Raw genomic sequence first — 27,940 nt, forward strand, 5'->3', positions numbered from 1 at the left:
ATCTCAACGAACCCTTGGTGTTACCTGTGTTCTTCCCGTCGCCTTCGTCGCCGGCTGAGAGGACTTTGCACTCGCTGGATGTGGCTAGAGCGCTGAAGTTCTACGTGGACCGCACGAAGTGTTTTCGGAAGACGTCACAACTCTTTGTGAACTTTGGACCTGTCAATCAGGGGAAGGCTCTCTCGAAGGCTTCCATTTCCAGATGGCTCTCCGGCTGTATCATGTACTGTCACCGGTTGGCAAACCGACCGCTGCCTGGCCGTCCGAGAGCCCATTCCACCAGAGCGATCGCAGCTACCACAGCGTTCCTATCTGGTGTGCCCCTGCTGGACATATGCAGGGCTGCTACGTGGAGGTCGACGCACACCTTCACGAAATTCTAATGCGTCGACCGGGATTCCAGGGAGGAGTCCAGGGTCGGCCAAGCAGTGCTGCGCAACCTGTTCGCCTGAGGTGAGCCTGGTGAGGAGGTAAGATGCTTAATGTTGAGTTTGATATAATGCTTAATGTTGAGCCTTTGCCACCTCCCGTGGTTGTGCATGTGTGTACTGCTATGTATTCTTTATTCATGAGCATGTGAATCCATGCCAGACCCCATGCTGGAGAAGGAACAAGTTACTTACCTGTAACTGTTGTTCTCCAGCATGGGTCTGGCATGGATTCACATGCGAACCCTCCCGCCTACCCCTCTGCGGCTCTTCACTTGGTCATACTGCCACTTCACGTGCTTCCAAATCTGAAGATGGCTGCCAGAGGCGGGGCTTAGGTAGAGGGCAGTCATTGGCCGTGGTCAGTATGACGCAGAGATCAGTGATTGGTTATGACTACGAAAGACAGATCAGAAACGAAACTGATACTGGTTTTTTTCTTTACCGAGGATTCCCAGCCTGACGACGGGGAATATTCTTGAGCATATGAATCCATGCCAGACCCATGCTGGAGAACAACAGTTACAGGTAAGTAACTTGTTCCTTTTTGTTGGGACCGGGATTTGAACCGTGGTCCCTAGGTCGAGAGGTGAGACAATTCCACACAAGACCACTTGAGGGACTGAGCAGGAGTGCTCTGAATTCCCATTTCAATTTTGCACTAATCAGGAAATATTGCTGTATATGTTTGTGGGGTTTAAAAGGGGTGCACATTTTGTACTTTGCTGACATTATAAGAAATTGGGCCATTTTCCAGGTCTTCATGATTCATCTTCTGAGCAGCAAATGTTTATGGGGATGACTTACCCCACACCCCCGCCTCACACCTTACTCTAGCACTAGGTGGGATCCCCCAGTAAAAAAAATGTACATTTCCACCACTGCGCTGCTATAGGTGCGAACCTAAAAAAGGCCTACAAAAAAGGCGCAAGTCGTTCCCTCGGCTTTCTTGAGGGAACATTTTGGGTGATCTGCTGGCTGGACATGGCCTGCTGTAATTGTAATTGTAATTGGTTATTTATAACGCGCTTAATACCCAGAGGATTCTAAGCGCAGACCCGGGATCGAACCTATGTTGCTGCGTGTCGTCTTGCTTCCAAGACGAGCGCGTTGCCGCTGAGCTATCCTCCCGAGACAGCTGGGGGATACTGGTACACAGGGACCTTCTTACTACAGGTGACAGCCCCTGCAGGTCCTCTCTGGCAACCTTCTAGGCTGGGCAGTGCAGAGCAAGGGCCGCCTTGCCACTGGGGACGCTGGACAGGGTCGCCCAGCAACCAGAAGTCAAGTGCCAGCGCTAGGCACTGTTTTTCTGCATCAGTCCACCTTTGAGTCAGCTGGACAGCTTTGAGACACTTTTCGAACCACTGCCATCCCTCAGAGCTGCCTTTGATACTCACCAGTTTCCAATCCATTTTTGATCCTTCTCGACATTGACTCGACCCCTCTGGAAGCCATCGTAACTCGCACCTCAAACACTGACTCGACCCATTAGAAGCAATCGTCTCGACCCATCTTGACCGCTGACTCGACCTAGTGGAAGCAATCATCTCAACCTGTCTTCACGCTGATTCAACAGGCTGGAAGCATTCGCCCTTCTCAACTCTGTCTCAAACTGTAGCACAGCTTCTAGAAACCCGTCTCCACACTTTTGTGACACACGAACAAGCGTAAAAGCTCCCCTATGCGCATTGTTCCTTAGAGAGGCTCAACTTCACCTCCGTGATGAGGCCCATCAAGGCTGAACCGCGTGCTTGGGGGCTACTGATGATACTCTTGTTGAGAGCAGAATTGCCTGGCCATATTGTGTGGCATTTTAGTCCTCGACTGCTGTTGGAGGTGGGGCCCATTGATCTGCAAATGGATATTTCTCCTCTGTAAAGGGTACAGTGAGCAAAAACTGGTTGTAGACCCTCCGGAGTGCAAGAATGTCCATAGGACAGGTTATATGATTCTTCTCATTATTAAGGTATTTACTGAACGCGGACCCAGCTTTGGGGTAAGCAACGGAGCACCTTACAATCATAGGGTGAAGAGCTCCAGGAGCGAGCAGAGAAAAAGGGAGTCAGGAGCTAACTGGGGAGGGGAGGGCAGGGAATTTGGAGCAAGGGATCTACAAGCAACCAAGAAAGGAAACGGTGGTGTGGGGCAGATCCCCAACTCTAAGGTAGGGTGGGGAGAGGAAGGTGTTTGCTCTCAGTAGAGGGGCTCCCACCCTTAGGTACATTTTGACTCTGCATCAGTTGGGCAGCTTGACAAAATAAGTAGAAACTTTAAGGAGGAAACGGACCCATTTTAAAATGACTCCTGATCCACAGACACAAAAGCACTGCTCAACCTTTCCTCCACCTTCCGAGAATTAGCTCCGCCTCCTTTGCAGTGCTGCTGTCTTTAAGGGGAACACTTGAGAGATAAGCCTACTCTTTAATGTAGACCAACACTAGAAAGAAGTCCCAATGTGTTTTTCAAGATCTCCACCTGGTTGGAATGTTTCTAATTGTGCGAGGGCATTGAAGTGGGTTGAGGAGCTCTTCAGCTCCCAGGTGAAGCGATGCGTCCAGACCTCCAGGGAGGGCAGAAATGGGCAGAGACCAACGTAATGCTATTATTAACCATTCAACAGCTGTTCATGAATGCATTTCATCTCTGGATCCGAGATTATTTCTTAACTGAAACAGGAATATCAGAGTGTGTCAACATTTAGAAAGCTGTTGTCTCCTTTTTAAGGGCTAAAGGAAGCGGCGTCGTTGTGTCTGCCCGCTGGCGGACCGCAGATGAATATTGCATTTTGTACCCAGCAGACGGGCACCGCAAATCAGCAACTCACAACAGCACGGTCAGTGCTTTGATGTCCTAAAAAGCAACCAGCAATACAAATGTTGTTTATTTGAACCACAGCCCAGCCTGGGGCTAATGGCATACAACGTCATGCTGCAAAGTAGATTGGTGGTGTATCTTTCAAAAGCGAATCTCTTGCCAAATCTTGCAATGGCTTACCTAAAATATAATATTAACTGCATTATTAATTGCCAAAAACAGGTTTCCAATGCATGTCAGGTTACAAGTGCTAGTACAAGAAATGCAAAATCTACAAATTAGCCAAATGCACGCGTTAAGGCGAGGACGCCCCCTAAAGAATGTGGGGCTCATTACAAGTATAAAACTTGTGTGGCATATGACTGGGTCCCCAAAGCGCTTGTCGGTGTCCTATATGAGATGGCACTAATAAACCTGTCAGTAAAGGGTTACACCAAATATTCTCTCTGATGTGACTGCTGCGGGCAGCGATGAAGGTATGGACCAAATATTCTCTCTGATGTGACTGCTGCGGGCACCGATGAAGGTATGGAGGGTGACCAGCAGTAGAATACATGTAAAAACTATTTTCACAACCACACTGCACATATACTGAGTACAATCTCAATTTGCATGTTCCATGTTTAATGCGGTTATAGATAACATGTGTTTCGACCAAACAGTCTTCTTCTGGGCTGGGCTGACTTCGGTACATAAGGCAAGCAGCCAGGGAAGAAAGTGAGCCGCATACCTGCAGTTTCACGATCACGAGCTGGGTTTGAAGAATTTTGGAAGTCGGGGGCCGTACTGGAGTCAGCCCAGCCCAAAAGAAGACCATTTGGTTGAAACATTTGTTGGCTATAACCGCATTAAACATGGAACATACAAATTGAGATTGTACTCCATATATGAGCAGTGTGGTACTCCGTGTGTGGTTAAATGTTAAAGGTATTTGTACCGCGCACCGTCACCAACGGAGTTGGTCCCCAGGTGCTCTGGAGGATCTGTAAACGATAAGGTGGGATGGGTTAGTAAGGTGAAGAGGGAGTAGGACAATGAGAGGAGTGGTGTTCTTTTGGCAGCTTGAACTCGGTATACACCGGGTATTGGATCGGTGTCGGTCCACGTGTGCTGTTAGTGCGGCTTATGTGTTGTTGCAGTGTTGTGAAGTGCATGCGTCTTGTTGTGCGAGAGATGGTTGTGTGAGTTTTTGAGTGAGATAAGTATGCAGGGAGCTTGAGCTTATATTGTTTAGTGGGTTACCTGACATTTAGCATGCTAACATTCGAGTTTCAAGTGCGGGCATGCTATCATTCAGTCAAAATCCTATCTAGATGCGACGCAGGCTAATGTTCAGAATTCTATCTAGGTGTGGGCATGCTAACATTCACAATCTTATCTAGATGCTATGCAGGTGAATGTTCATAATTCTATTTAAGTGTGGGCATGCTGACATTCAAGTTTCACCTAAGTGCGGGCATGCTAACATTTAAAATCCTATCCAGATGCGACGCAGGCCAACGTTCACAACTCTATCCAGGCCTGGTCATGCCAACATTCACAATCCTATCCAGATACCACGCAGGCCATGCTAACATTCAAGTGTCACCTAAGTGCGGGCATGCTAACATTCACAGTCTTATCTAGATGCTGTGCAGGCTAATGTTCACAATTCTATCTAGGTGTGGGCATGCTAACATTCTCCATTTTATCTAGATTCTACGCAGGCTAATGTTCACAATTCTATCTAGGTGTGGCACATGCTAACATTCAAGGTTCATCTAAGTGCGGGCATGCTATCATTCAATCAAAATCCTATCTAGATGCGATGCAGGCTAATGTTCACAATTCTATCTAGGAATTGGCATGCTAACATTCAAGTGTCACCTATGTGAAGCACTTGTTGACCTTGACAAGTATGTTAGTATGTACTGCAAGGCAACTTCTGCAATCCTGACATGAATAGGTTCAGTCTGGTGGTCACAAATCTTTCTAAGTATGCCTGGTGTGAGTCTATGGCAGTCTATGTTATTGGAAGGTAAAATAGAGTGGCTGGGGTTTTCTGGAGTAGAGTGATCTACTCCCCACCCATGCCACACTCACAATTTTTGTTGGTGTCTGTTTACTGCTGGCTTCATTGGCGTCCCCTGCGGACACCTGCAGACACATCTTGGAGCCGCCAATGAAGGAGCCGCCCTTGGCCTTGGGGCCCTTAGCTGCAGGGGCTGCCGGGCAGAGGGCTGCCCTGAAGTGTCCTTGATGTGGTAGAGGCGGACCAATCGGGGCTGGGGAGGCGGGCTCGAAGCGAAGCAGAAAGCGGGCTGTCATGGGCAGGTGAACTGCGTGTCGAGTGCGCTCTAGGTGCTTTTAAGCACAATTTAGGAATTTATTTGGGAAAGTATGCAGGTGAGGGTCAGGAGACTCTTACCTCGGCTAGGGTGGCTCAGAAAATCACCCAGGTGGAGCTACGGTGTATACACAGAGCAATGTGGGTCTCAATCCACCAATCAGGTTCACGCGGCGGGTTGGGAAGTGGGAGGTGGGAGGAGGGAGGGAGAGGGAAGTGGTGAGCTGGGGAAGCTACGCTGGGCAAGGCCGCAGCACAGCCACAAAGGGGCACCCAGATGGCAAAGGTGGGCCCAGGAGGGTCGCCACGAGCAGCCTCACTCACCTGGGGCTCAGGATGGCAAAGAGCACACAACTGGAGCTACGGTGTATACACGAGCAACGTGGATCTCAATCCACCAAAAAGGTTCACGGGGCGGGTTGGGAGGCGGGAAGAGGGAAGGAGAGGGAAGTGGGGAGCCAGGGAAGCTACGGTGGGCAAGGCTGCAGCACAGGCACAAAGGGGCACCCAGATGGCAAAGGTAAGCCCAGGAGGGTCGCCACAAGCAGCCTCACTCACTTCATAACAAGTATGGCGGTGTGGGGGAAAAAAGTAGCGGTAACGGAATTACTGCCACTTTTCCTGCTCCACCACACTACGAGTTTGGCTCTGGAGTGGGGGGATTTACCTCCAGGACCGAATCCTCCCACTTTCGACAGAAAATTAGGCAGAATTACTGCAGCAGTAGTCATAAGTTGTCCACCTGATAAAGGTGAGCCAATAACAATCCTAGCTCCTAATACTGTATATCTAGATGTTCTTAACAAATCCCGGCCTTGATAGATTTTTTACTATTGCCACGTAGTATGACGTCACTATGTATCTTCAGGTATAAGAATTGTATTTTTTGTGGAGATCATTGGGAGACTGAGCATACGTCCGTTGATGTTCGTTGTACCCTCCCTATTTTAGATAGTTGTTAATAAAACAGTACTTTGCAATCATCTTGAGTTGGTTCGGTTATTTGGACTCAGATTTATTCTGGTGTAATCACATCCATTAACATATGCACGTTCCAACGGGTCATAAACTCAGTACTGCACAGTGCCCCCTGCTTTTCACTGCGCTGCACCTGCCTCTGGGCGCTCTTTCCATACCCTGTACCCTGAGTTTATCTGTGGAGTTCACTTGTGGTTCAGGTATACTGACCAGAACTGTGAGTTGCCAAATCCCCAATCTGAGATAATTTCACTTGATCACTGTACTTTCAGTGTCCATGTGCCTCCGGCTCAGTGGAGGGTTCCTGCACTTGCTTCATGTAGTTCCCTCCATGCCTTTCTTCTTCATTCTCTGTTGCATTTTTGACTTTTTCAGTATCTTTCCCTTTGTCCCAAGTTTCTGGAAACTTTCATTACTAAAGCATGCTAATTATTGTGCTGCGTCTCAGACACTGCAACTCTCTCCATGATCTGCTGTCTTCATTGAGCTAATAGATGTTTCCTGTTGTTATCCCCTTGTCAGAACTGGTCTACTGTGAGACAGTGTTTCTCCCCTTGTGATTCAAATATCCTGACTTTAATTTCCATGCTCTTACAACATGGCTCACATCTTAACTTTCTTTTTGCTTTCTTTAGTTTTTCATTATCCTGCATTTTATTTCTTCTACTGTCATCTCTTATATCAGGTAGTCATCTCGGAATCCATCTAAGATGAGCTCCAGTCACAGTATTGGGTTTCAGTCTATTGGGTGAGAAGCTATTGCATCCAATGCCATTTTCTGCACAACCGTTTTAGAGGCAGGAGCTTTTTGGAGGCTGGCTTTGGTGTATTGGTTTGCACTTTCTCCCTGCCCATTAATCTGGGGGTGATAAATGGCTGATCTTCTTTGATTAACCTCAGAGAAATCCTACACCTTTGTTCGACACTGTCCATTCCACAGCACTGTGAATCTAGTCCAGGTGGACATGTCCGATGCAAAATCTATCCGTTAGGCTAAGAATTCCATAACTTCTGTGCCATTTCTGTTTCCGGATTTGTTCAAGTGTGGGTGGAGCGGGGGGATTGCTATAAAGGGCAATCCTACTTTTTTCAAGGGGTTCTGTGGGTTTTCAACACTCTGTAGAGAAGTTAAAATGGTGCATGTCCTGTGTCTCTGGAGTGACATTTGCTACTCCAATCCACAACTATATCGACATCACTGTCCATTTGGGCACCAGTACACTTTTCAACCTCAGCGTTTATTCAGTGTCACTCCTAAATGTTCTTTGCGCACGTTCAAAATGATCCATTGTCTCTCACTTGTGAGAGATTTCGCTTTTGTCTGTTCTGGATGTCACTGACTTTGTCACAGATAACGCTGTAACGATCTGTGGATATGGCATGTCACGATGTGTCAAGCCGCTACCACTATTACAGTGCAGCATTATTCTCCATTGCAGCTTTTGCCTCCGCCATCTGCATTCTCACTCACCACATCTTAGAAAGAGTTCAAGACATAAGCCCTGTGAGATGCTTAAGTTTAGTTTGCGCATCCCTCATGGGCATTGGGGGTGCACATCTTGGAAAGCTTAGAGAGATTGCAGGATGGTTGTATAACCGTATGATGTGGAGAGGGAAACCAGCCTGAAATTGAAAGGAGAAGCTTCACCCTCAAGATAACTCTTGATGGCCCAAGCCCCGCTTAGACTCATCATGACGCATCAGCCTACCTGGAACTTACAACTTAACCTCACGTGAAGACCTATTTCCGCTTTAACCATTTCATTTCTTTGCAGCTCAATCCCTAGAACTACTTTCATGTCGTGGAAAATCATGTAATCCTTAGCATTGCATCCCTTCTCTCTCCCTTTGCTTGCTCTTTAAAGCTGTGTCCTGCCTGAGATCTAATCTGTTGACATGGAGTGATAACAACAGCCTCTGGGTCATTACAGAGTTCAGAAGTGTTTGATGGGTAGGCGGAATGATATATGGAGTTGTTTTTTTTATTTATTTGCTTTGTGTTATATACAGGGCTAGCAAGAGAAATGAAAAGCGAGTGTTAGAGACAACCTGGTGTTTTACTCTGTACATTACTGCATGGCGATCATACACGATAGGACTAGGGGCCATTTTGATTCTAGCATGGATGCTAGACTAAAATGGAGGATATGAACCAGGTTTTATCCAAGCATTTTGTTCTCCATACTAGTCTGACTCGATGACACCAGAAAGGAGTTGTGTGGTCACTCTATACAAAGAGCGCTGCTCTGCTCTATAGTCAGTGGGGTAAATTTGCTGAAAATGTTGGGGGTGAAATTACATCTAAATGAAAGGGGCCCCTGCCAAATGAGGGGAACAAAATGGCATGGCACGAAAGTTAGGTGGGACAAACACCCGTGCCCCCGTCCCAAAACTACGCCCATGTCTATGAAGATGGACATTAATGGCCCTCTTTAGTCAAGGAAGCAGCAGAGCTCCTCCGTTCGCCCCTTTTTCTGTATATACTGTGTGTAGCGATTGGCAAACGTGGACGTAGTCCTACCCGGTAGGAGTCTGAGAACACAAGCAACTACACGGTCAGCCTGACTTCAGTGGAGGAGAAAATAAAGGAGCCTTCTATGCAGGACCTAATGATCCAGAAACTTGAAAAGAGTAGGCGATGTGGCCGAGCTGTGTGCCTCCAGGCCAATGTGGCCGAGCTGTGTGCCTCCAGGCCAATGTGGCCGAGCTGTGTGCCTCAATGGCCGATGTGGCCCAGCTGTGTGCCTCAATGGCCGATGTGGCCCAGCTGTGTGCCTCCAGGCCGATGTGGCCATGTTTTATGCCTACAGGCTGATGTGGCCATGTTTTATGCCTACAGGCTGATGTGGCCATGTTTTGTGCCTCCGGGCCGATGTGGCCAAGCTGTGTGCCTCCATGCAGATATTGCCAAGTAGTATGTGTCCTAGTTGAGGGCCCCAAGTAGTGTGCATTCATGCCGTGGTACCCAAGAGGTATCCAGACTGATGTGGCCAAGCTGTGTGATTCGTGCCAATGTGGCAGAGCTGTGGGCATCCAGGCTGATGTGGCGGTGCTGTGGGCATCCAGGCTAATGTGCCCAAGTAGCGTGCACCCAGGCTGATGTAAAGAAGCAGTATGCAAGCAGAGTGATGTATCCAGTCTGTGTGTATTCAGGCCATGGTGGTCATGCAGTTTGTGCCCATAATGTTGCGCCCAAGCAGTGTTTGTTCTAGCCAATGTGGACAGACATTTTGCAATATGACTGATGTGGCCAAACTGTGTGTGCGCTGGCTGTTGTGGCCAAGCAGTTTGCATAAGTGCTGATGTCCCCAATCCGTGAGGATCCAGGCCTACATGGCCAAAGAGTGTGCGTCCTGGCTGAGTTGGCCATGCAGTGTGTGTCCAGACTGATGTGGCCAAAGTGTGTGCATTCAGATCAATGTGGCTAAGCATTGTGTAATGTGGCCAAACAGTGTGGATCCAGACTGAAGAGATGTGGCCAAGAAAAGTACATTCTGATGGATGTAGCCAAGCAGAGTGCATCCACAGTTATGTAGCCAAGCAGCCTGCATCCAGACTGATGTGGCCAAGCAATTTGCATCTAGGCTGATTTAACCAAGTAGTGCGTTATGTTGTTTGGATTTTTACAATGCACCACTGCCGTTTGCATGGTCTCCAAGCGCTCACACATTATGCCACACTGTTGCATTCAGGCAGATGTGGACAAGCAGTGCACATCTATTCCAATGGATTCAAGCATAGTGTGTCCTGCCTGATGTAGCCAAGCAGTGTGTGTACACAATGATGTGGCCAAAGTGTGTGTACTCTGGCTGATGTGGCCAATAAGTGTGTCCCCAGGTCAATGTGACTAAGGAGTGCGCATCCAGAATGAAGTGATGTGGCCAAGCAGAGCGCACTCTGATGGATGTGGCCAAGCAGAGCGCATGCTGATCGCTGCGGCCAAGCAGAGCGCATGCTGATCGCTGCGGCCAAGCAGAGTGCATGCTGATCGCTGCGGCCAAGCAGAGCGCATGCTGATCGCTGCGGCCAAGCAGAGCGCATGCTGATCGCTGCGGCCAAGCAGAGCGCATGCTGATCGCTGTGGCCAAGCAGGGAGCATGCTGATCGCTGTTGCCAAGCCGCATGCCTTCCATCCAATGATGATGGAGCCACTAGGGCCTTGGTAAGCGTGTTAGAGCAGCGTGCACACAAGCCAAATTAATGTGCCCTAAGAGCTGATTGCTAACTGGGCACGCGGTTTACGAGGAGGCCCTTTAATTTGCAACAAAATAGCTTAGGACATCGTGTTAGGAAACATGTTTTCCTTGGCATATGCAAGTGTGCAAAAGAGCGTGGAAGGGGCACGTGGACTGTGTTTACATATTCGGCATTCCTCTTTCAGCCACAGGTGCCCAGCTTCTATTGTGGCTGACTTATATTCTGATCACTCAGGGTCTCAACCCTTGACCCGAGTCAGAATGCTTGTCGATTGAGCGACCTCCAAACAATGACGTCATTTGAGCGTCGCCAGGGGGTCGCAACGCCTTTTATTTTTTAATGCAAGCTCCTGGGCTGTGGCCAGTGACATGTGGCTCTTTGTTTCTGGGGTGGCTTTCTGGATCAGGCCTCTTAAAAAAAAACAGGGGGTTCCACAAGTGTAGCACTTTGAGCAGTGACCCTAAATAAGAAAGCATAGGAATAATAAATAGTCTTTCGGGTATTCTTTAAAATAATTGTTAGACTCATTAAAGGTTTATTTTAGGCACACTTCAGTAGGTGCGTCACTGATTTAGTCTGTTCTAAAACACCTCAAATTCACAATGCAGATGTATTTTTCTTTTCGCAAGTTGCAGTTATAACCTGTTTTTTTCTGCCGTTCTCTGTGTCCTCCGTCACTTGACAAAATCCTTGTGCCTAAAAGCTTGTGTACAATGCAATTGCTCATTTTACTATAGCGCGTAAGATAGCTATAGCTGGTAAGATAGCTCCGTGGGTTGAGCCTTCGCTGCTGTGATGTGTGTGTGTGTGTGGTGTGTGATCTGCAGGCAGGTATGAATCCCGGCAAGGCCAACTCAGCCTTTCATCCTTCTGAGCTCTCTAAACGAGTACCAACACAGGTTGGGTGATACTGTATGTATATTTGTTCTATATGAAGCGCTTAAACATAAGTGCTATGCTGGGACGTCTGCTTGCATTCATAGTAATTTGGTAATATGGGCCTATACGCACCGATATTAGCGATACATATGGTGATCCATTCTTGTATGAAATGTATATCACTTTACAGTGATATCGTAACCATATTTTTCGTAGTGTACTTAGAAACAATGCTATGTGATGCCACTTCCTGTAGCATTCCATCACTTCTCATGATGTCATTTTGGGGGGGGTCGAATGGCATCCCAATGACATCACTTCCTGTGATGTCATCAGAGGTTAGGGGTCATGTGAAGTCACTTCCGCTACCCATGGCATTTTGGTCAAATGACGTCCCTGGACACATCTTGTACACGTTCGGAAGAAACTTAAGACCTTCCTTTTTAATCCGCTTTAACGCTTATTGGTGTTATTTCCTCTCATTATATAACATTCCATATTCTTCGTTGCCAGAAGCACTTTGTGTGGCTTATTTGGTCTCTACCGCGCCTTGATAGCCCTGGGTATTGGTTGCGCTATACAAAACTCGGTTAACATGCGGCAACATAACATATAGATGGAGTCTTTTTGCATGGTTTGTACTGTAAATGATTTTGCCTGAACAAAACCTGTGTTCTACAGAGCTCTCCCTCTCTGAAACGAGCAGCAGTCCTTTCCTTCGTTGGCGTGTGCCGTGCTGTCACGTGTTCCCCATGTCCGCCCTTCTGTTTAATGCCAGCATGTGGCCATGGGAGACTAGTCTCATTCAGTGGCCGATAAGTTGAAACATGTCGATCATATACTAAGGAGATACTCCTTATCTGTTATGTTCCTTATGTGTAACATCCTCTCTGCACAGAACAGAGGATGTGCCCTTCAGCTGGATATGTGTATTAATTTGATTTTGTTTGGAAAATGTTCAGTTTCAATGTGATGAGTGAGATCATGCAGTGTGGCCCCTGGGGTGCTGTAATACCTTAAACATTTAACTGAATCCATTGCCTTGGACATAAGTTCCGAACTCCGGGTTTACAAGATATTTTTGAGATCCCTTGTTCCTAACCCCTCTGGGCTTCTCCTTTTCTTATAACTGTCTGTGGCAAACTCTTTACTGGCTAGTTTTGAATTGGGCTCCAAACGGTATGTTGACGGGGAGATGTGGCCTACTGGAGAAGATGAGGTCTTTGTGACGGGTTGTCAAAAAATGGTCATAGGCGCCCCTCTGCGAGAAGGAACACGGCCCATTGACCTGTTCTTTCGGAAGGTACCCACTCGAGAGAGTCCGCAGCCACACTTTAGCTCACTGTACCTTTCACCGAAGGGAATATCCATTTGCATATTAGTCTTTCTCCAGCCCACATGGGCAGTCCAGCACCGAAATGCTATGGCAATTCCTCTCTGAATAAGAGTACAAACAGCAACCCCATACATGTGTTTCAGCCTTGTTGGGCCTCATCAGTGAGGTGGAGCTGTGCCTCTCTGAGCACAGTGAACAAGGGGTCCATGTCTGGATTACCCTGGGACACCTAGGGTGACTAAACCTAAGTCCCTTAAAAAAATCAAGAGTCCATACACATATCAGTCTTTGTCCTGCCCTGGGTCATTCCAGCACCAAAATGCTCTGGCAATTCTCCTCTGAACAAGAGTACCAACAGCAACCCCAGACACGTGTTTCAGCCTTATTAGGCCTCATCAGGGAGGTGGAGCTGTGCCTCTCTGAGCACAGTGAGCAAGGGGGCCCACGTCTGGATTCCCCTAGGAATTGTCAATTATCAAGGGTGTAGAAGCATTGGCTTTTAAAATGCGTATTAAGTAATACAATGATTCAGGTAATTCCGTCTCTGAAAGGGTAATTTTCTGATCAGATTCCACCTTCATAAACTCTGTGCCAAAAGCATAGCGTGCACCTGTGCCCTGCTGCATCAGTCTCTTGATCTGCGGTGCCTGCTCTACCAGTGGCACAGAGGAGGTCCAAAGGGCACAGTGGCCCATTTAACAGCTGCAGTGACAGCCACGTCTCTGCAGTGCATGGTCTACATTTAAGATATTGCCATCCCATCCCCCTGTACCAAAACCTGGATGATCTTAAGTAACCCATGTTGGTGGCATGATAAACTCTAAAATAAAGCTATGCCTGTGTTAAAGCATGGTGCATGGCACTACATATGATCATGTCAGCCACATCCAATTTGATATCACACGTGTCTGTTCCTGTGAGTCAATTCTGTTGTGGGAGGTAACGTGTATTGTATTTATATTTTATAATATTTTATATAGCGCTTTTTACCAAAGAGCTTCACAAAGAGAAATCAACAGTACAATAAAATCAGCATAGACAATTGTGTTCAAGATCAGCCAGTAATAATCAGACAGGAGACTGATGTAAGTGACTTTTTAAAGAGGAGCGAAACAGAGAATAGGAGGCTATACAACGTAGACATAGAGGAAGGAGATTACAGTGGAGAGGGGCCAGCAGTTGGAAAGATCGAAAGCGAGATTGTTGACAAGGGGCACGAGAAACAGTAAGTAGGAAGAGTCCAGCAGAACCGAGAGGCCGAGGAGGAGAATAGAATGAGAGAAGAGAAGCAAGGTAGTTGGGAGCAAGACCATAAAGATTTGAATACTAAACAGAGGAAATTGAATTTGAGCTGAGAATGAAAGGAAACCCATCCAAGAGAGTCAAGAGAAGAGGAGATTGAGTCATGATCGGAAAGTAAACAAAGTGAGCGAATAGAGGAGTGATAGATTGATTTAAGAATGACTAGGCGAGAGCAAAGAAGACCAAAAAGTAGAACAGAGCAGTAGAAAAGTCAAGAAAAGACTAGTGTCGAAACCAGGAGCTTAGTAGCATGAAAAGGGCGGATTTTACGACTATTCTAGAGGTGAAAACGACAGGCGGAGAGCTGAATGAGATATGATGGGCGAAAGAGAAATTGGAGTCAAGGTAAAGACCGAGATTATGGGCAGTAGGGGAAATCAACAGATTTAAGGGAGGAAAGAGGATAGAAGGAGGAGGAGACAGAGGTGGAAGAACATTAGCAGGAAAGAAAAGAACTTTGGAACCCGAAGGCCCACGCCTCTTCTTTCATCTTTGTTAGGGTAGGTAACACACCCACCAGAGACTGTCGCCCACCAGGAAGCTGTCCTGGGCCCAGGCATCAAAGGGGCACACCCATTCAAAGGCAGTAGCCTCACATTAGGGTGCTGCATTTTGAAAGGCCTTTGATACCACTGAGAAGGGAAGGGACAGGGTTAGAGCACTCTGGGGGGCTCTGATCAGTGGAAGGAGACTTCCAGCCTTTTGTTTCTCTTTCCTTCCTGTCCCCCCCAACCACACTTCCTCTAGAAAAAAGCACTTTGGGTGTGATGTCAGATGGGCAAAGTCCACTTTTTTCGGTAGGCATCAGCTGTGAACTTTTACCTTTTAAAAAAAGGGGGTCTCCTACCACTTCTTTGATTCACTCTGGAAAAACACCTGAGAAGGATTCATGGGACTTTTACAGAGAGGTGCACTTTCCAAAGCCCTCAAATAGTGAAGACGCAGTCCAAGGCAGAGGAGGCCTCTGCACTATAACCTCTCCCACGGCTCTCAAGGCAGAGAGAAGCAAACCCTGAAAGGGTTCATCTTGAGCTAGAGCCCCTGGATTATGACTCGCAACATCTGACCATATCAGCGAACGGCTCCCTGAACTGACGTCGATGCCGTAGATGCTGAGGGATTCGGCCGGTGTTCATTTCTGGCACTCATCGAACCTTCAAACTATTGAGCCTATCAACACTTCATTGTGCCCTCGCTGTGCCCACCACCTGCTATGCTCAAATCAACTGCTTGACGCCAGGACCTGACTCGAATTGCTGGTGAGTCACTTACCAGGGGTTACACCATGACTCAACCCTACCCCACCCCTCAAAACTGCTGCTTCGCCAAACCACACCTTGGAGCAACAAGATCACCATTTTGACCACCGTCACCCACCGACTCCCTTCTATTCCCTCTCCCCTCTGTCCTATTCCCTCTCTTCTATTCCCTCGCCCGTCCCTCCTATTCCCTATTCCCTCCTTTATATTCCCCCGCACGTCCCTCCTATTCCCTCCCTCCTATTCCCTCTCCCCTCCCTCCTATTCCCTCTCTCCTCCCTTCTTTTCCCTCTCTCCTCCCTTCTTTTCCTTTTCCCCTCCCTCCTATTCCCGCACCCCTCTATCCTATTCCCTCTCCCCTCCCTCCTATTCCCTCTCCCCTCCCTTCTATTCCATCTCCCTTCCCTCCTATTCCCTCTCCTCTTCCCTCCCTCCTATTCCCTCTCCTCTCCCCTCCCTCCTATTCCCTCTCCCCTCCCTTCTTTCCCTCTCCCCTCCCTCCTATTCCCGCTCCCCTCCTATTCCCGCTCCCCTCCCTCCTATTCCCGCTCCCCTCCCTCCTATTCCCGCTCGCCTCCCTCCTTTTCTCGCTCTCGCCTCCCTCCTATTTCCTCGCCCCTCCCTCCTATTCCCTCGCCCCTCCTTCCTATTCCCTCGCCCCTCCTTCCTATTCACTCGCCCTTCCGTCCTTTTCCTGCCCCCCTGTCCCTTCCCGCCCCCTCCCTCCTATTCCCTCGCCCCTCCCTCCTATTCCCTCGCCCCTCCATCCTATTCCCTCTCCCCTCTCTCCTATTGCCTCTCTCCTCCCTCCTATTCCCTCTCCCCATTGCCTCTTCCCTCCCTCCTATTCCCTCTCCTCCCCTCTCCTGCAGAGCTTTGAAACACCCTGCACGTGGTATTAACAGTGCTTTAAGGAGGAAAAGGAATAAAGAGGGGGCACTAGCACGCCGTGATGAAAATTCTGGGGGGGTGGGGGCGGTCGGTTGAGGCCTAAAAAAAGGTCTGGCACACCCTCAAATCCCAATGCCTTTAAAAGAGGTGGACTTACGTGATTAAGAGTGTCCTAACAGAGCCAATCGAGTCTTCATACGTGAAATGAAATGGAGTAATTTCTACCGAAAACATTAAATATAAATGTGCTTACAAATATTGACCAACATCAATATATTCATAAATAAAAATTAAAACCGGTCACTGCACCATGCATCTGTTATTCTTAAGTACGAATGAACATCATTGTAATGAGAATACTTTAATAAAATGTGTGTCAAAAATGAAACCTGTTTGAACAAAATCTAATTCAAAATGTGTTTGATATTGTAATTATAAACATGACTGATAGTGACTAGTGAAGAGCAGTATTGGCCGGGAGGATAGCTCGGGGGTAACGCGCTTGCCTTGGAAGCAAGATGACGCAGAGCAACACAAGTTCAATCCCGGGACTGTCCTTCGAAACCTCTGGGTATTAAGCGCGTTATACATAACGTTATAAATAACCAATTACAATTGCCATTCAGCTTTGCATTTACGTTATTGCTAGGAAGAGATCTGGTCAGGCAAGTCAGTTTGAAGAGCCAGTAGAGTCGAATCAAGGTCAATATTTGGAGATTGCCAGGGATGAGTCCTGGCTATCCCCAGCCCACTTAATGCCCTGGGTATTAAGTTCTATGGAAGAAACCTACCCTCACACAACAAAGACTATTCCAGACGTTTTCAGCCTTTGGCTCTCCAGAGCTTTCAGAGTACAACTCCCATCAGCCTTAGCCAGCACATTCAAAGGTAAGGGTTCCTGGGAGTCGTAGTCCAACCCCCTGGAAAGCTGAGTTTGCAGTCCCTAGCCCCAGCCCCAGGAACGCGTTTGATAGCAGGATGAAGTTCATGTTGATCAACCACTCAAACGCGGACTCTTGCTAGAGAAGTCACGTGCGTTCAGTCTGCGTAAACTAGAAGTAAAACGTGTGGTGTTGGGCAACAAGAGTACACATTCGAGGGTTATCCTGCCAACATCCCTCAGAATTAGAGTGAGGGAAAGGGGGGACGCGAATAATGCCTGTTGCATGAACAGTGTGATGGAAAAAAGTTCATGAACTGGAAGGCTGGCAAGGCGCGTTCAAATACAAATGTCAACCAAAACTTTCAAAAAAGATTCAGAGGGTCAGAGGAGTATAAATGGCTTGCGGTTCCAGAATGTCCACGAGGCCTGTTGCGCGCTACTGGCCGCACCACTGGTGTCAGTTGGAGCAGAGGAACGACCGTTGGGAAGATCAGACTTTAGCCCCCCACCCCAAATTTTGGGTTACGTTGATTTGACCTGTCTGACGTACACAGCCGTGGCAGGACAGAGCATGACACAGACAATAAACTGTGCCCTTGGCTGCAGAGTTAAGTGCCAGGCAATTGCTTAAGCAATATTCCCCGAGCAGGGGGGCATTACCACTTCAGGTAATGCCCCAGGGGCCATAGTTACAGACCCGAGTGCATCGAGGGCCTTAAAGGCCCCATGGCATTATCTGAAGTGGTAATACCCCCCGCCGAAGGGCTATTGCTAGTAGTGCCCCAGCCTGTAAAACCAGGGTACTAAAAGCAATGTTAAAAAAAAGTGCCCAACGGTGAAGGGGAAAACGAAGTCTGTTTTCACTTTATTTATTTGTTTTGTTTGTTTGTAATGTGCCGGTAGCCCACAGGCATCAGGGCGCAGAGAGACACATTAGAGTTAGGCAGAACGATAGGTGGAAACTAGGAGTGGCACATTATTTGAAGAGATGAGTCTTCAGATTTTTCCTAAAGATTAACAGATTTGGCTCTGATCTCAGGGTACCTGGGAGGTTGTTCCACTGCTGAGCTGCTCGAACCGGAAAAGATTTCCCAGCACCCGTAGTTTGGGATGCCTGGGGTATCTGTAGCTTGCCAGATGTTTGAGATCTTAGGGCCCTATTAGGGATGTAAAGTGTACATTTGGCTCTGAGGTAGGATGGGGACACTTTTCATGACATTGAAAGAAAATAGAAGAAAAGTAAACAGAGAAAAAGGCCACCATGTAAAAGGGAGACGGATCTACACATAGTCCCTTCACTCTTTCTGTGGCGGCCATAAAAAGAAGTTTAAAAAAATGCCCGCCATGGAAAGTCCATGCCGGCCTGTCGCAGATCGGGAGCGGATGCGCTGTCGACACAAGTGTTCCCAGCGTGTCCGTTCCCGAGATGGACAGAAAAGATGGTAAGTGGGGGTGGGAGGATGGCGAGAGAATTCTGTGGATGGAGGAGTTGGGGGAGGGGAAGACTTAACTCATTCCCCAGCGAGGGGAGATGGCGGCGGCCAGCCCTAAGGAGGCTCAGGGCAGCGTGATTACTGTCTGGTAACGCCTGTGTTCTGAGCCTCCCGATTGGCTGGGAGGCCACCACGCCCCCCTCACTGGGTACTAATAATGTAAAGCGTTTTCTTGTTAGCTTCTTGTTACATTTTTAGGCAAATGAAATTGTGATGGAGGGGGGTAGTGCTTGCATGCCAAGGGAGTGATTGGAAGGGTGGGGGGGGGCAGGAGACGGCTCAAAAATCAATGTGCAAATATTTCCCAAGGTGCCACGTGACCTCCTCTGTACACCACTTTATTTCTGTTCCTTCTGCACAGATTGATACTAATGTGCATGTATTTTTATTTTCAGTTACAGTTACCACGACAACGTACTCCTCTCCTGCGAGAAGCTTGGGCGATCCCGGGATAACCCCGCTCTCTCCATCGCACATCGCTGTGGTAAGAAGCACTCTTGGCATGTTTCAACCCCACTGCTACCCCTTCCCAAAGTACCAGAAAGACGCCCCAGGAACCACTCACTTCCCCCCCCCTTGATAACAGTGGTATTAGAATAGTCCATTTCAGATAAGCCACACATGTCACAGCGCCACCTAGCAGGAATTTCTAGGTGTTGTTTTGTTGCATTTTTTAAAGCCCACCATACTATTGGTGGCCAATCCTATTAGTGACATATTGGTAGTGATTCTTTAAATGGATTAGCTGCAGAATAGTATCGCCATGTATTTGATTGGCGGATATTAGCAATGTAAAAAATGTTTAGTGTTCTGTGCATTGACTGCAAGAGTTTTAATTGTTGAGTGAAGTTCCCGCCTAGAAATATAACCATTCTGTAGGTTTATGTAGGAATTGAAAATACATTTTTTTTCTGCTAGTACAAAATCAAAGATCGGGTTAATTTACCTCGAAAGAAATGCAAGGATTTGGGGAATTTCAGCAAGTATTTAATGGATGTATTCACTGTTTGACTCTCCCTAACCCCTTAATGGATGTATTCACTGTTTGACTCTCCCTAACCCCTTAATGGATGTATTCACTGTTTGACTCTCCCTAACCCCTCGCCTGGATGTTATTCACAGATTCAGTCAATTTCGTCTGGAATTTCATTGAGTTAATGTATTTTTCTGGAGACCATCAAGGATTGTGTGTATTTTGTTCAGGGGCGGAGTCTGGGCATTTTAACTTTTTAAAATGAAATGGGCCTCGAGCCCCAGGGAGGCCCACAGCAACTGCTTCAATGTTGCCAGTCAGCAGTATTATTATACGGCAATCGATTCCTTTGTATATTATTTTAGTTCTGGGCCTTTTAATGTGTGCTTTGCAGTGCTTGCTACAAGCTTCAATTGCTAGGGCCCGTCGGGTCGTCATGTGTATTTTGCAGCACTCGCGTTACAAGCTTTATTTGCTGGAGCCTTTCTGACACCCGAAGGGCTCCAGCAAATGAAGCTTGTAATGTGGGCACTGCAAAGCGCACATTTACAGAAAAGAATAATACCTAGGCGTTAATAGCCGCCGATTACTACAAGACCGCCACTGAGCTGAAACACAAAATGCCCTCTGAAAAGCTAAACCATCTTTGTCAGCAAGGGGCTGATTGTCACAACGCTGTGGAAATGCTGGCGAGGGATTACCTAGTTTGACATTTTAAGTTAGACCGCTTCCGCCATTAGCGGTCTAGTCTTTCCCAAGATGGCGCCTGAGCTCCAGTTCCTGTATCGGCTCAACGCGTTGCAACCATCATTCACCCTTGGGGTAAAATGCTATGTTCCCGCTTTCCACTTGCCTTTTCATCTTTGGGCCGCCACCTTTTGCTTCTTTGTAAGCTGTCTTTGGTATCTGTATCCTTGCTGGTATCCCCTCCCGCGTCTGCCTCATCTTGCCTCTTTGCTGCTGCCATCATCGCGCCACGTTTTCCTAATTTCTAGAGCCTTGCCTGGTATTCTTATTGGAACTCTTACTGAAGAAGCCTTTGTGGCCTTTCTCCTCGTGAGCTCTTGTTCCATCAGGTGCTGCTGTGGTGGCAGGTAGGGACAGGCCTTACCCGTTCACTGAACGCCTAGGAACTTGGCTGAAGCCAAACAAGAAGAGACTTCCGCCAGATTCTATTGGCAAGTCTCAAGGTGAGCGTTCTGATCGTTTGCAACACCTGCACATACCATTCGAGATGGCCCAACAATTTGCCATGCTCAGGTTGTCGGGGTGCCGGGAACAGTTATGGGGGACCTTGCGCAGGGTCCCTGAGATGCAGATCTGCTTAAGGGGGACCCCACACACTTATTGAAGGGTCATGTATTCACACCTGGGGTAGCATGCAAAGGTAGCTGATCTGGCTGTTCATGCTTTGTGTGTGGGCGTGTCGGGGGCGTTCCTGCTGTGACTTGTGAATACGGTTACTTTGCACAAACAATTCCATGAATACGCGGGACGTGCGTTTTTTATTCTGCGCCCAGGATCGCGCAGTGTCCTTCTCGGCACGCAGTCCTTCTCGGCACGCAGCCCTTCATGTATTTCTGCGCACATTTCCATGAATCAGGCTCAGAGTATGTAAACTTTGACTTGTGCAAAAAAAATTGAGCAAATTAATTAAGCGCCTGTTTTGCTGCTTGTTTGATAGGGACTAGTGCTAACAGACTTTGCTTCAATCTGCATTACATAACATAATTTCACTAGAACAAAAAATAAGACTGTTCATTTTACTCTTCTTTGTAACATAAGAAGACATGTAGGAAACATTTTCTTAGTGGTTTAAGCTCTTGCTTGTCCCCCAGAGCAGACTCGTCCTTCCACCATTGGATACAAGGGGCATGGTTTGAATACCAAATAGATGGGTATTAATGGCACAAATTACAGTGGTTAGAAGGGCGAAGAACTTGGTACAGTGACCTATAAAAAAATCTTGAAATTGTACTTCTGTAATATTTCTCTAGCGCCTAACAGACATTGTCATGGCCTTGAACCGCTTCATAACAAATATAGGATTACCCCCTGCCCCACATCCAATACTAGTGACTCTTAACCAGATCCCAACACCAAGTCACCACCCCCTTGACCTAGTGCTAATCCGAGGGAACCAATGATAAAATGCAGTCACGTGACGAATGGAATCTAATCAACATGCATTTCTTCACCAAAGGGTTACTATAGAAACCAAGCATGAAACCCCCTGAAACTCAATTCTCACAGCACCAATACTGGGAGAAAATTCTATTTTCGCCTAATGGCTTGTCTAGACATGCCTTGTCCTCTGGGGCCAAAAAGGTGCGACTTAAAGGCTGTATTTCAACAGGGCTTCAAAGCCATACGCACATAGTGCACGAATTTTCAGACACTTAAAATAACGTCACTCCAGGTATTTGCACGATTTTACTAAAACCATAAGGGTGGAGGAAGTGACGTCACATGCTCTTTGACCTACAAGCTCGCCCACGCCCCACGCTTTCTTTTTTAACGATGGCCTTTATTAACTCCGCAAATGACAGGAACTCACACACTTTTATTATTTCACAGGCCAAGCGTTCCGTCCCTGCAGGCTTATGAATTCCTGAAAGATTCAGTAAGCCTCGTTTTCCTGTATTGACTGGGGGGGGAAAGGGGGGCATCAGACCCTCGTCTCACACTCGCATGTCTCCCCCTGCCCTTTAAAGGGAAAAACAATCCTGAAAATTGCTGGTTTTCTAAACAGTGCAAAGGGGGGCGAACTGGACCACCGCGGCGATGGGCGGTTAGGCCCTATCGTGGTGTCCTGGGCCACTCCTTTTCATCTTTATCCTCCTCCCATATAATTTCTCTGCAGGTAGCACGGAGCCTTTGTGTGCAGCACTCCGAGTGCATCAGAAAATAAACAATTCATGCACACTTTATAACGATTTGAGGTGTCAGGGAGCTGTCGTGCCCCATGCTCTCAGAAATGCTTTGTTGAGGGATCTGGGGGCATTACACTCAATAAATACCTTGCTGAAGCTGCCCCCCACCCCCCTGTTACTCAGTCTGTCGGGTCAAACCTTACATCCCTCTGGTCCCAAGGTTTCACCAGAAACCCTGCCATGGCTAAACAACGGTAGACTCTCCCTTGGGTGGCTGGCATCGAAGGGGTGAGGGTCACACCATTCAGATGGTCTGTGATCCTCTGACCACCTGGGAGAGGGTGTTTGGGGAACTCCCACAATCTGGAAACCCTCCTCCTGGGACAAAAAGATCTTCTGATAACTTGAATCTTCAGTCAACTTCCCTTTAGGAACGCCACTTTCATAACTCGGCTCTCCCTCTGTCATTGGTCCTGCCCGTTGTCCCTCATCTTCCAGACTTCCTCCCAGCATTGGGTCGCCCTCTGTTGCACAGCCACTGGGCATTAAACTGACACCTAGGTCAGAGAGACCCCCACGTATTTTCAGTAGGCTGTCCAATGAATACCTGGGTATGATGTCATTTACTCAGGAGTCAGGAAAGGCTAACCACCTAGTCATGCACAGCACTGGTGACACTTCTAATAAATCTGGTTACAGAATAACTAAAGTTCCCAAAACATCAGGGCTTTGAGGGCTATATAGAGTCCTGAGCTGCACCTCCTTAATGGGGCCAAATGAGACAGACATGTCTGGGGTTGCTTGCGGTGTCATACAGACAGGATACAACTTAGCAGTTTGGACAGGGCTGAGCCTTTTGCGGTGGCACTATGCTTTGATCATGCCACACGGCTCTTGCGGGAACAGTTCTCATGCATAAGACAATGTGCATAAGCAGACTGAAAGATGGTGCCGAGGGTATTGCAACTGTGCAGCCCCCCTGAAAGATCAGAATCCAATGTAACACTTTTGAGGCCTAAGGATAGAACATGTTGGGGTGGCATTTTTCCCTGTGCATAGGGCATACGGGTGTTCAAGTTGGCAGCTTCCTTCGGTGGCATGGGCAGATAATGATAATTTTTCATATGGGTGTGACAAATTGACTTCTGCCATGCAGGAGTACAAGGATGAGTAAAGGCTAAAACATCCACTCAGCCCTCACACTTCTACAAACCAAGAGCCAACACAATCCTAAAGGTAAAGCAGGCAGAGTCACGAGATACACCCCCCTTCGCCTTTTGTGGTCACGTGGGCCGAGGGAAGGCCGTGGGTCAGTAGCAACACAAACAGCAAAGTAGAACAGTGCAAAATGAAGGAATGTCCAATCAAGGTTCTATAAATGTATGTATACTTTAATCAAACACACCATGTACAATAACTAACTAGAAAATATTGTAAAAACTCACCACTGAAGGAAGAACACAGACTATACAAATATAAAATAAATGCATCACTTTGGATAATGCGACAGGAGAGAGAAACACCAATTTAAAGACCACAATGTTCAAAGGATGTTTCTTGAGGTAGCAACATGGATTAACATTACCTAGCCAGTCTCTCGGCACCAAAGATGGACCAGGGGGCCGTTATCAGTCAACAATACCTCTGCAAATGTCTTGGGGGGGGGGGGGGTTTGAAGGTGTCGAACCAGGCTTCTCAGCATCGATTCAGATCACAGATAGGGCAGTCACGATAGTCGAGCGGTAAGCTGGCGTCGAGTGTGGGTCGAATGGAAGAGGAGCTGCAGTCTCGAAGTGTCTACTCAGTTACCAGGTTTGGTTCAGCGGTCGAGGATCAACGGCGGTCGAGCTGGTACCAAGATGAGCAGGCAAGTTGGTTCGAAGAGGAGATGCGAAGGTCGCGCCTCGGGTGAACACCAGGGTCGCGTCGATTGACTCACAGGAGCACTGACAAAGAAGCTGGCATTACGGATGGTGACTCGGGTAAGGCAGCAGGCCTTCATAGTTCGAGCAGAGGCAACAACGCACTTGCTGTGCTCTGGTAAAAAGGGTGTCAAACAGCAGACGGCAGTTCGGAGAACAATGAGCGCCAAAGGGCAGTGTCAAAGTGTCCTGCTGGTTCACTCTGACTCAAGGCACGCTTGAATCACAGCTTGGAGCAGGACATCGTCGACAACAGGGATCTTGTTTATGGCTTTCAGGTGCTTGGGTTCCCACTCTAGGGTCTCAATGGCCAATGCCTGTCTATTTCTCAGGCTCCCAAACATGGGGAGGCTGGCACACCATCACAGGACCTGCAGCATGGTGAGTCCTAGGCAACATGGTGGCTGGCAGAGAGGCATGCTTATGGTCCACCAGCAGTGTTCACCCCCATTGGTCTGTGTAGATGGTTAGGGGACAGAGATATAGTATTTATTTGTATAGCGCACCAAACTCATAGGCATAAGGGTGCTGTTGCAGACAGGCATAGGTTACAATGGGCACAATGTAAACAAAAAGTCAAAGCGGAGTACAAGGCATGTAAAAGTACAGTTACAGTGAAGGAAGTCATGACATTTACTTTGAGGGGAGTAAAGATAGGTTACTGTGCCCTTGTGCCATCCTCAAGGGGGCTATGCTAGTGTTGCTTGTCTAAGGTGGACAACCAGGTTTTGAGCTTTTTCCTGAAGGACCAGTTCAAGGTATTGCTTCTGAGTTGGGGAGGTAGGGCATTCCATCGTTTCTGGAATTTAAATGTGGGTGTCAGAAGCATATGTGTCAGGGAAGGTCTAGTTGGTCTGTTCACTTGAGTTTTCTTGAATTTCTTGGTGACCTATTTAGGTGCATTATTGGCTAAGCATTTGTGTGTGATGGTGAGACTTTAGAAGTCTCTCTCTAATGGAAACCAGTGGGCATTACTTCTGGTGATAGAGATGTGGTCTTTTTTCTGGATATTCAGTGCTGCCCCAAGAACGTTATTCTGGATAACGTGAAGTTTCTTTAGATTACTGGAGGATGGTCCGGCAAAGAGGGCATTGCAGTAGTCAAGTCTTAACAGGTCAAGGGCTCTGGCTAAGGTCTGGCAGCTGTCAGTGGAGAGGAAGCCTGCCTTCACATCACAACTGAAGGACTCTAGAAAGGACTGCTCTCTCAGCAAGGTCCAATGAAATCTTCTCAAGTGATGATCCAAAGATGATGCAGGATGATTCAAAGAACTGGCGCGAAACCCCTTATTGTATAGGTAAAAGTCTCCCAGTGATTGGATTAAAGCTAGCCTGCTTTAGGGGTCCAATCCCTGCTCTTGAAATTAGTGGACTTTGCCCTTCTGATGTGCCACCCAAAAATATATGCTCCAGAAGAAGAGGAGGGGAAAGGAAGAGAAGAGAGGAAGAGAGATTCAAAATGGTGGAAGTCTCCTTCCCACGAACAGAGTTCCCCTTACTACTCTTATTCCGCCCCTTCCCTTCGCTCAAAGAACACACGCCTTTATAAATGTATCCCCTGCTGTGTGAAGCCCGGTTCTCCGTGAAAGGGTATCCCCCTTGGTTTCTGTTCCCAGGACAGCATCCTGTGGAGTGGCTGTCCTGCGGGAAAGGGTGTTATCTGTCCTTACAAAGGAATAAAGAGCAGCAACTTCCCAAGGCCACAGTCCTGTCAGTGGACAGAGGTCTGGGAGGAATGCACAGAATCCTTGCACAGCTGAACTGGTCCCAAAGGGTTGTGACATATGTGCAAAAGAAATGTAATGAGGCTGGGATAGATCTGAGAGATGCTGGCCACCAGAGCCTACCTCGGGTATGGCTTATACCTGCAGTTTAGTGTGCCCCCCAGGACCGGATCTCAAGTGTTATGCAGTTTTTGGAACAGGGATGCATATTTTAAATGCAGCCCCTGCACTGCAGAGACTTAGGTGCCACCGCAGCTTTCAAGAGGGCACCTCTGACCTCTGAACCGGCTCTGTGCCACTGTTAGAGCAGGTGCTGCAAATCAGGATACTGATGCAGCAGGGCACAGGTGCACACTATGCTTTGGCAATCAGCTTTAGCAGGTTCCCCTATCAGAGATGGAATTAGCATCATCAGTTTATTACCTAATAAATAAAAAAAGCAAGGGGTTTCACACCCTTGCCAGATGGAAATTCGTCACAATGGGGGGGGGGGGGAGGGTGTGTGTGTGTGTGTGTGTGTGTTCTGTGATGGGTTGCATGGCACCCACAGGAATTCCCTCTGTGTAAGGAGTATCTCAAATATATCTAACCATCGCATTTGATTAGGACGTGACTCTGCCACAGCCATATTTTCCTTGAGGAATATATTTCCTGTAGGGGGAGCCAAAGTATGAATGTCCCATGTTATGCATGTGTCAAGATGAACATAATTTAGGGCAGCGGCATTGAAAGGGCATTTGAAATTGATTTTCGTGCGGGTGGGGGGCCTGGCCCCAGACCACCCTGTCCCCTACAGACCACTCTAATCTGTATTGAAATGTGTTGATCGCTGAGGAGGCCTATTTGGAAATACTTTGAGTGCTTGCTGCGTGTCTAGGGATTGGAATGAAGCAGGTGAGCAGTGATGAGGTCTGACGGGTTCCTTATTAATGCACCTTGTACAGAACTGAACATGCGGGTCATTGCAGTGCTCAGTCCTTGCAAATCCATGCTCCAATTTGCCCTTGTCTTGTGTGATCTACAGAATGATTCGGATTCCGGGGTAGACGAGCAGCCGTCCTTCCAAGTGGTGGTGGCTATTGATTTTGGCACCACTTCCAGCGGGTACGCCTACAGCTTTGCCAAGGAGCCGGAATGCATCCACATTATGAGGTAAGAGCTGCAATGCAGCAGGCACCGCCCTGTGCAGGGAAGGAGAGCATGCGGCCTCCCGCAGCAAGCCGGGTTGGGCAGCATGCATCCATTCTCTGCATTTTTCTTCACATTTTGAGTTCCACTGCTTACATTTTGCCATTTTTTATTGTTACTGTGGGATTCCACCACTTTGAATTTTTTCTACTGTTAGGTTTCACCACATTGAATTTGGCTAATGTGAGGTTTGCACCATTTTGATTTCTGCTGCCTTTGAATTTTGCCACTCTGAATGCTGCCACTGTGAAGTTTCGCCACATTTGAGTATTGCTTCCTTGATGTTTCAACACTTTGAATTTTTCTCTAGTGTGAAGTTTTCAATTATACTAGATTTTTACAGCAATATTGAGATGGTAAAGGCAAGAGGCCCTGCACTTGGGGTGGTATCTTAGTCTAAATTGACAATTGTGCATGCAATTTTGTGCATTGACTGCGTAAGCCGTTGGTGCATGTGTTCTGCATGTAAAGT

At 47.6% G+C, this 27,940-nt stretch overlaps 1 protein-coding gene across 1 annotated transcript in view; it reads left to right on the forward strand.

Annotated features, from left to right (window-relative positions):
• The window catches only part of HSPA12A (heat shock protein family A (Hsp70) member 12A), a 392,947-nt gene that overhangs the window by 121,408 nt on the left and 243,599 nt on the right, over nucleotides 1–27,940 (forward strand). The window contains exons 2-3 of the mRNA XM_069611919.1: nucleotides 19,185–19,273; nucleotides 27,305–27,432. Coding sequence (XP_069468020.1) covers nucleotides 19,185–19,273; nucleotides 27,305–27,432 — 217 coding nt within the window. The remainder of the gene's footprint in view (nucleotides 1–19,184; nucleotides 19,274–27,304; nucleotides 27,433–27,940) is intronic.

The sequence above is a fragment of the Ambystoma mexicanum genome, chromosome 8 (assembly GCF_040938575.1).
Source record: "Ambystoma mexicanum isolate Mex_15411 chromosome 8, UKY_AmexF1_1, whole genome shotgun sequence".
Taxonomy (NCBI): domain Eukaryota; kingdom Metazoa; phylum Chordata; class Amphibia; order Caudata; family Ambystomatidae; genus Ambystoma; species Ambystoma mexicanum.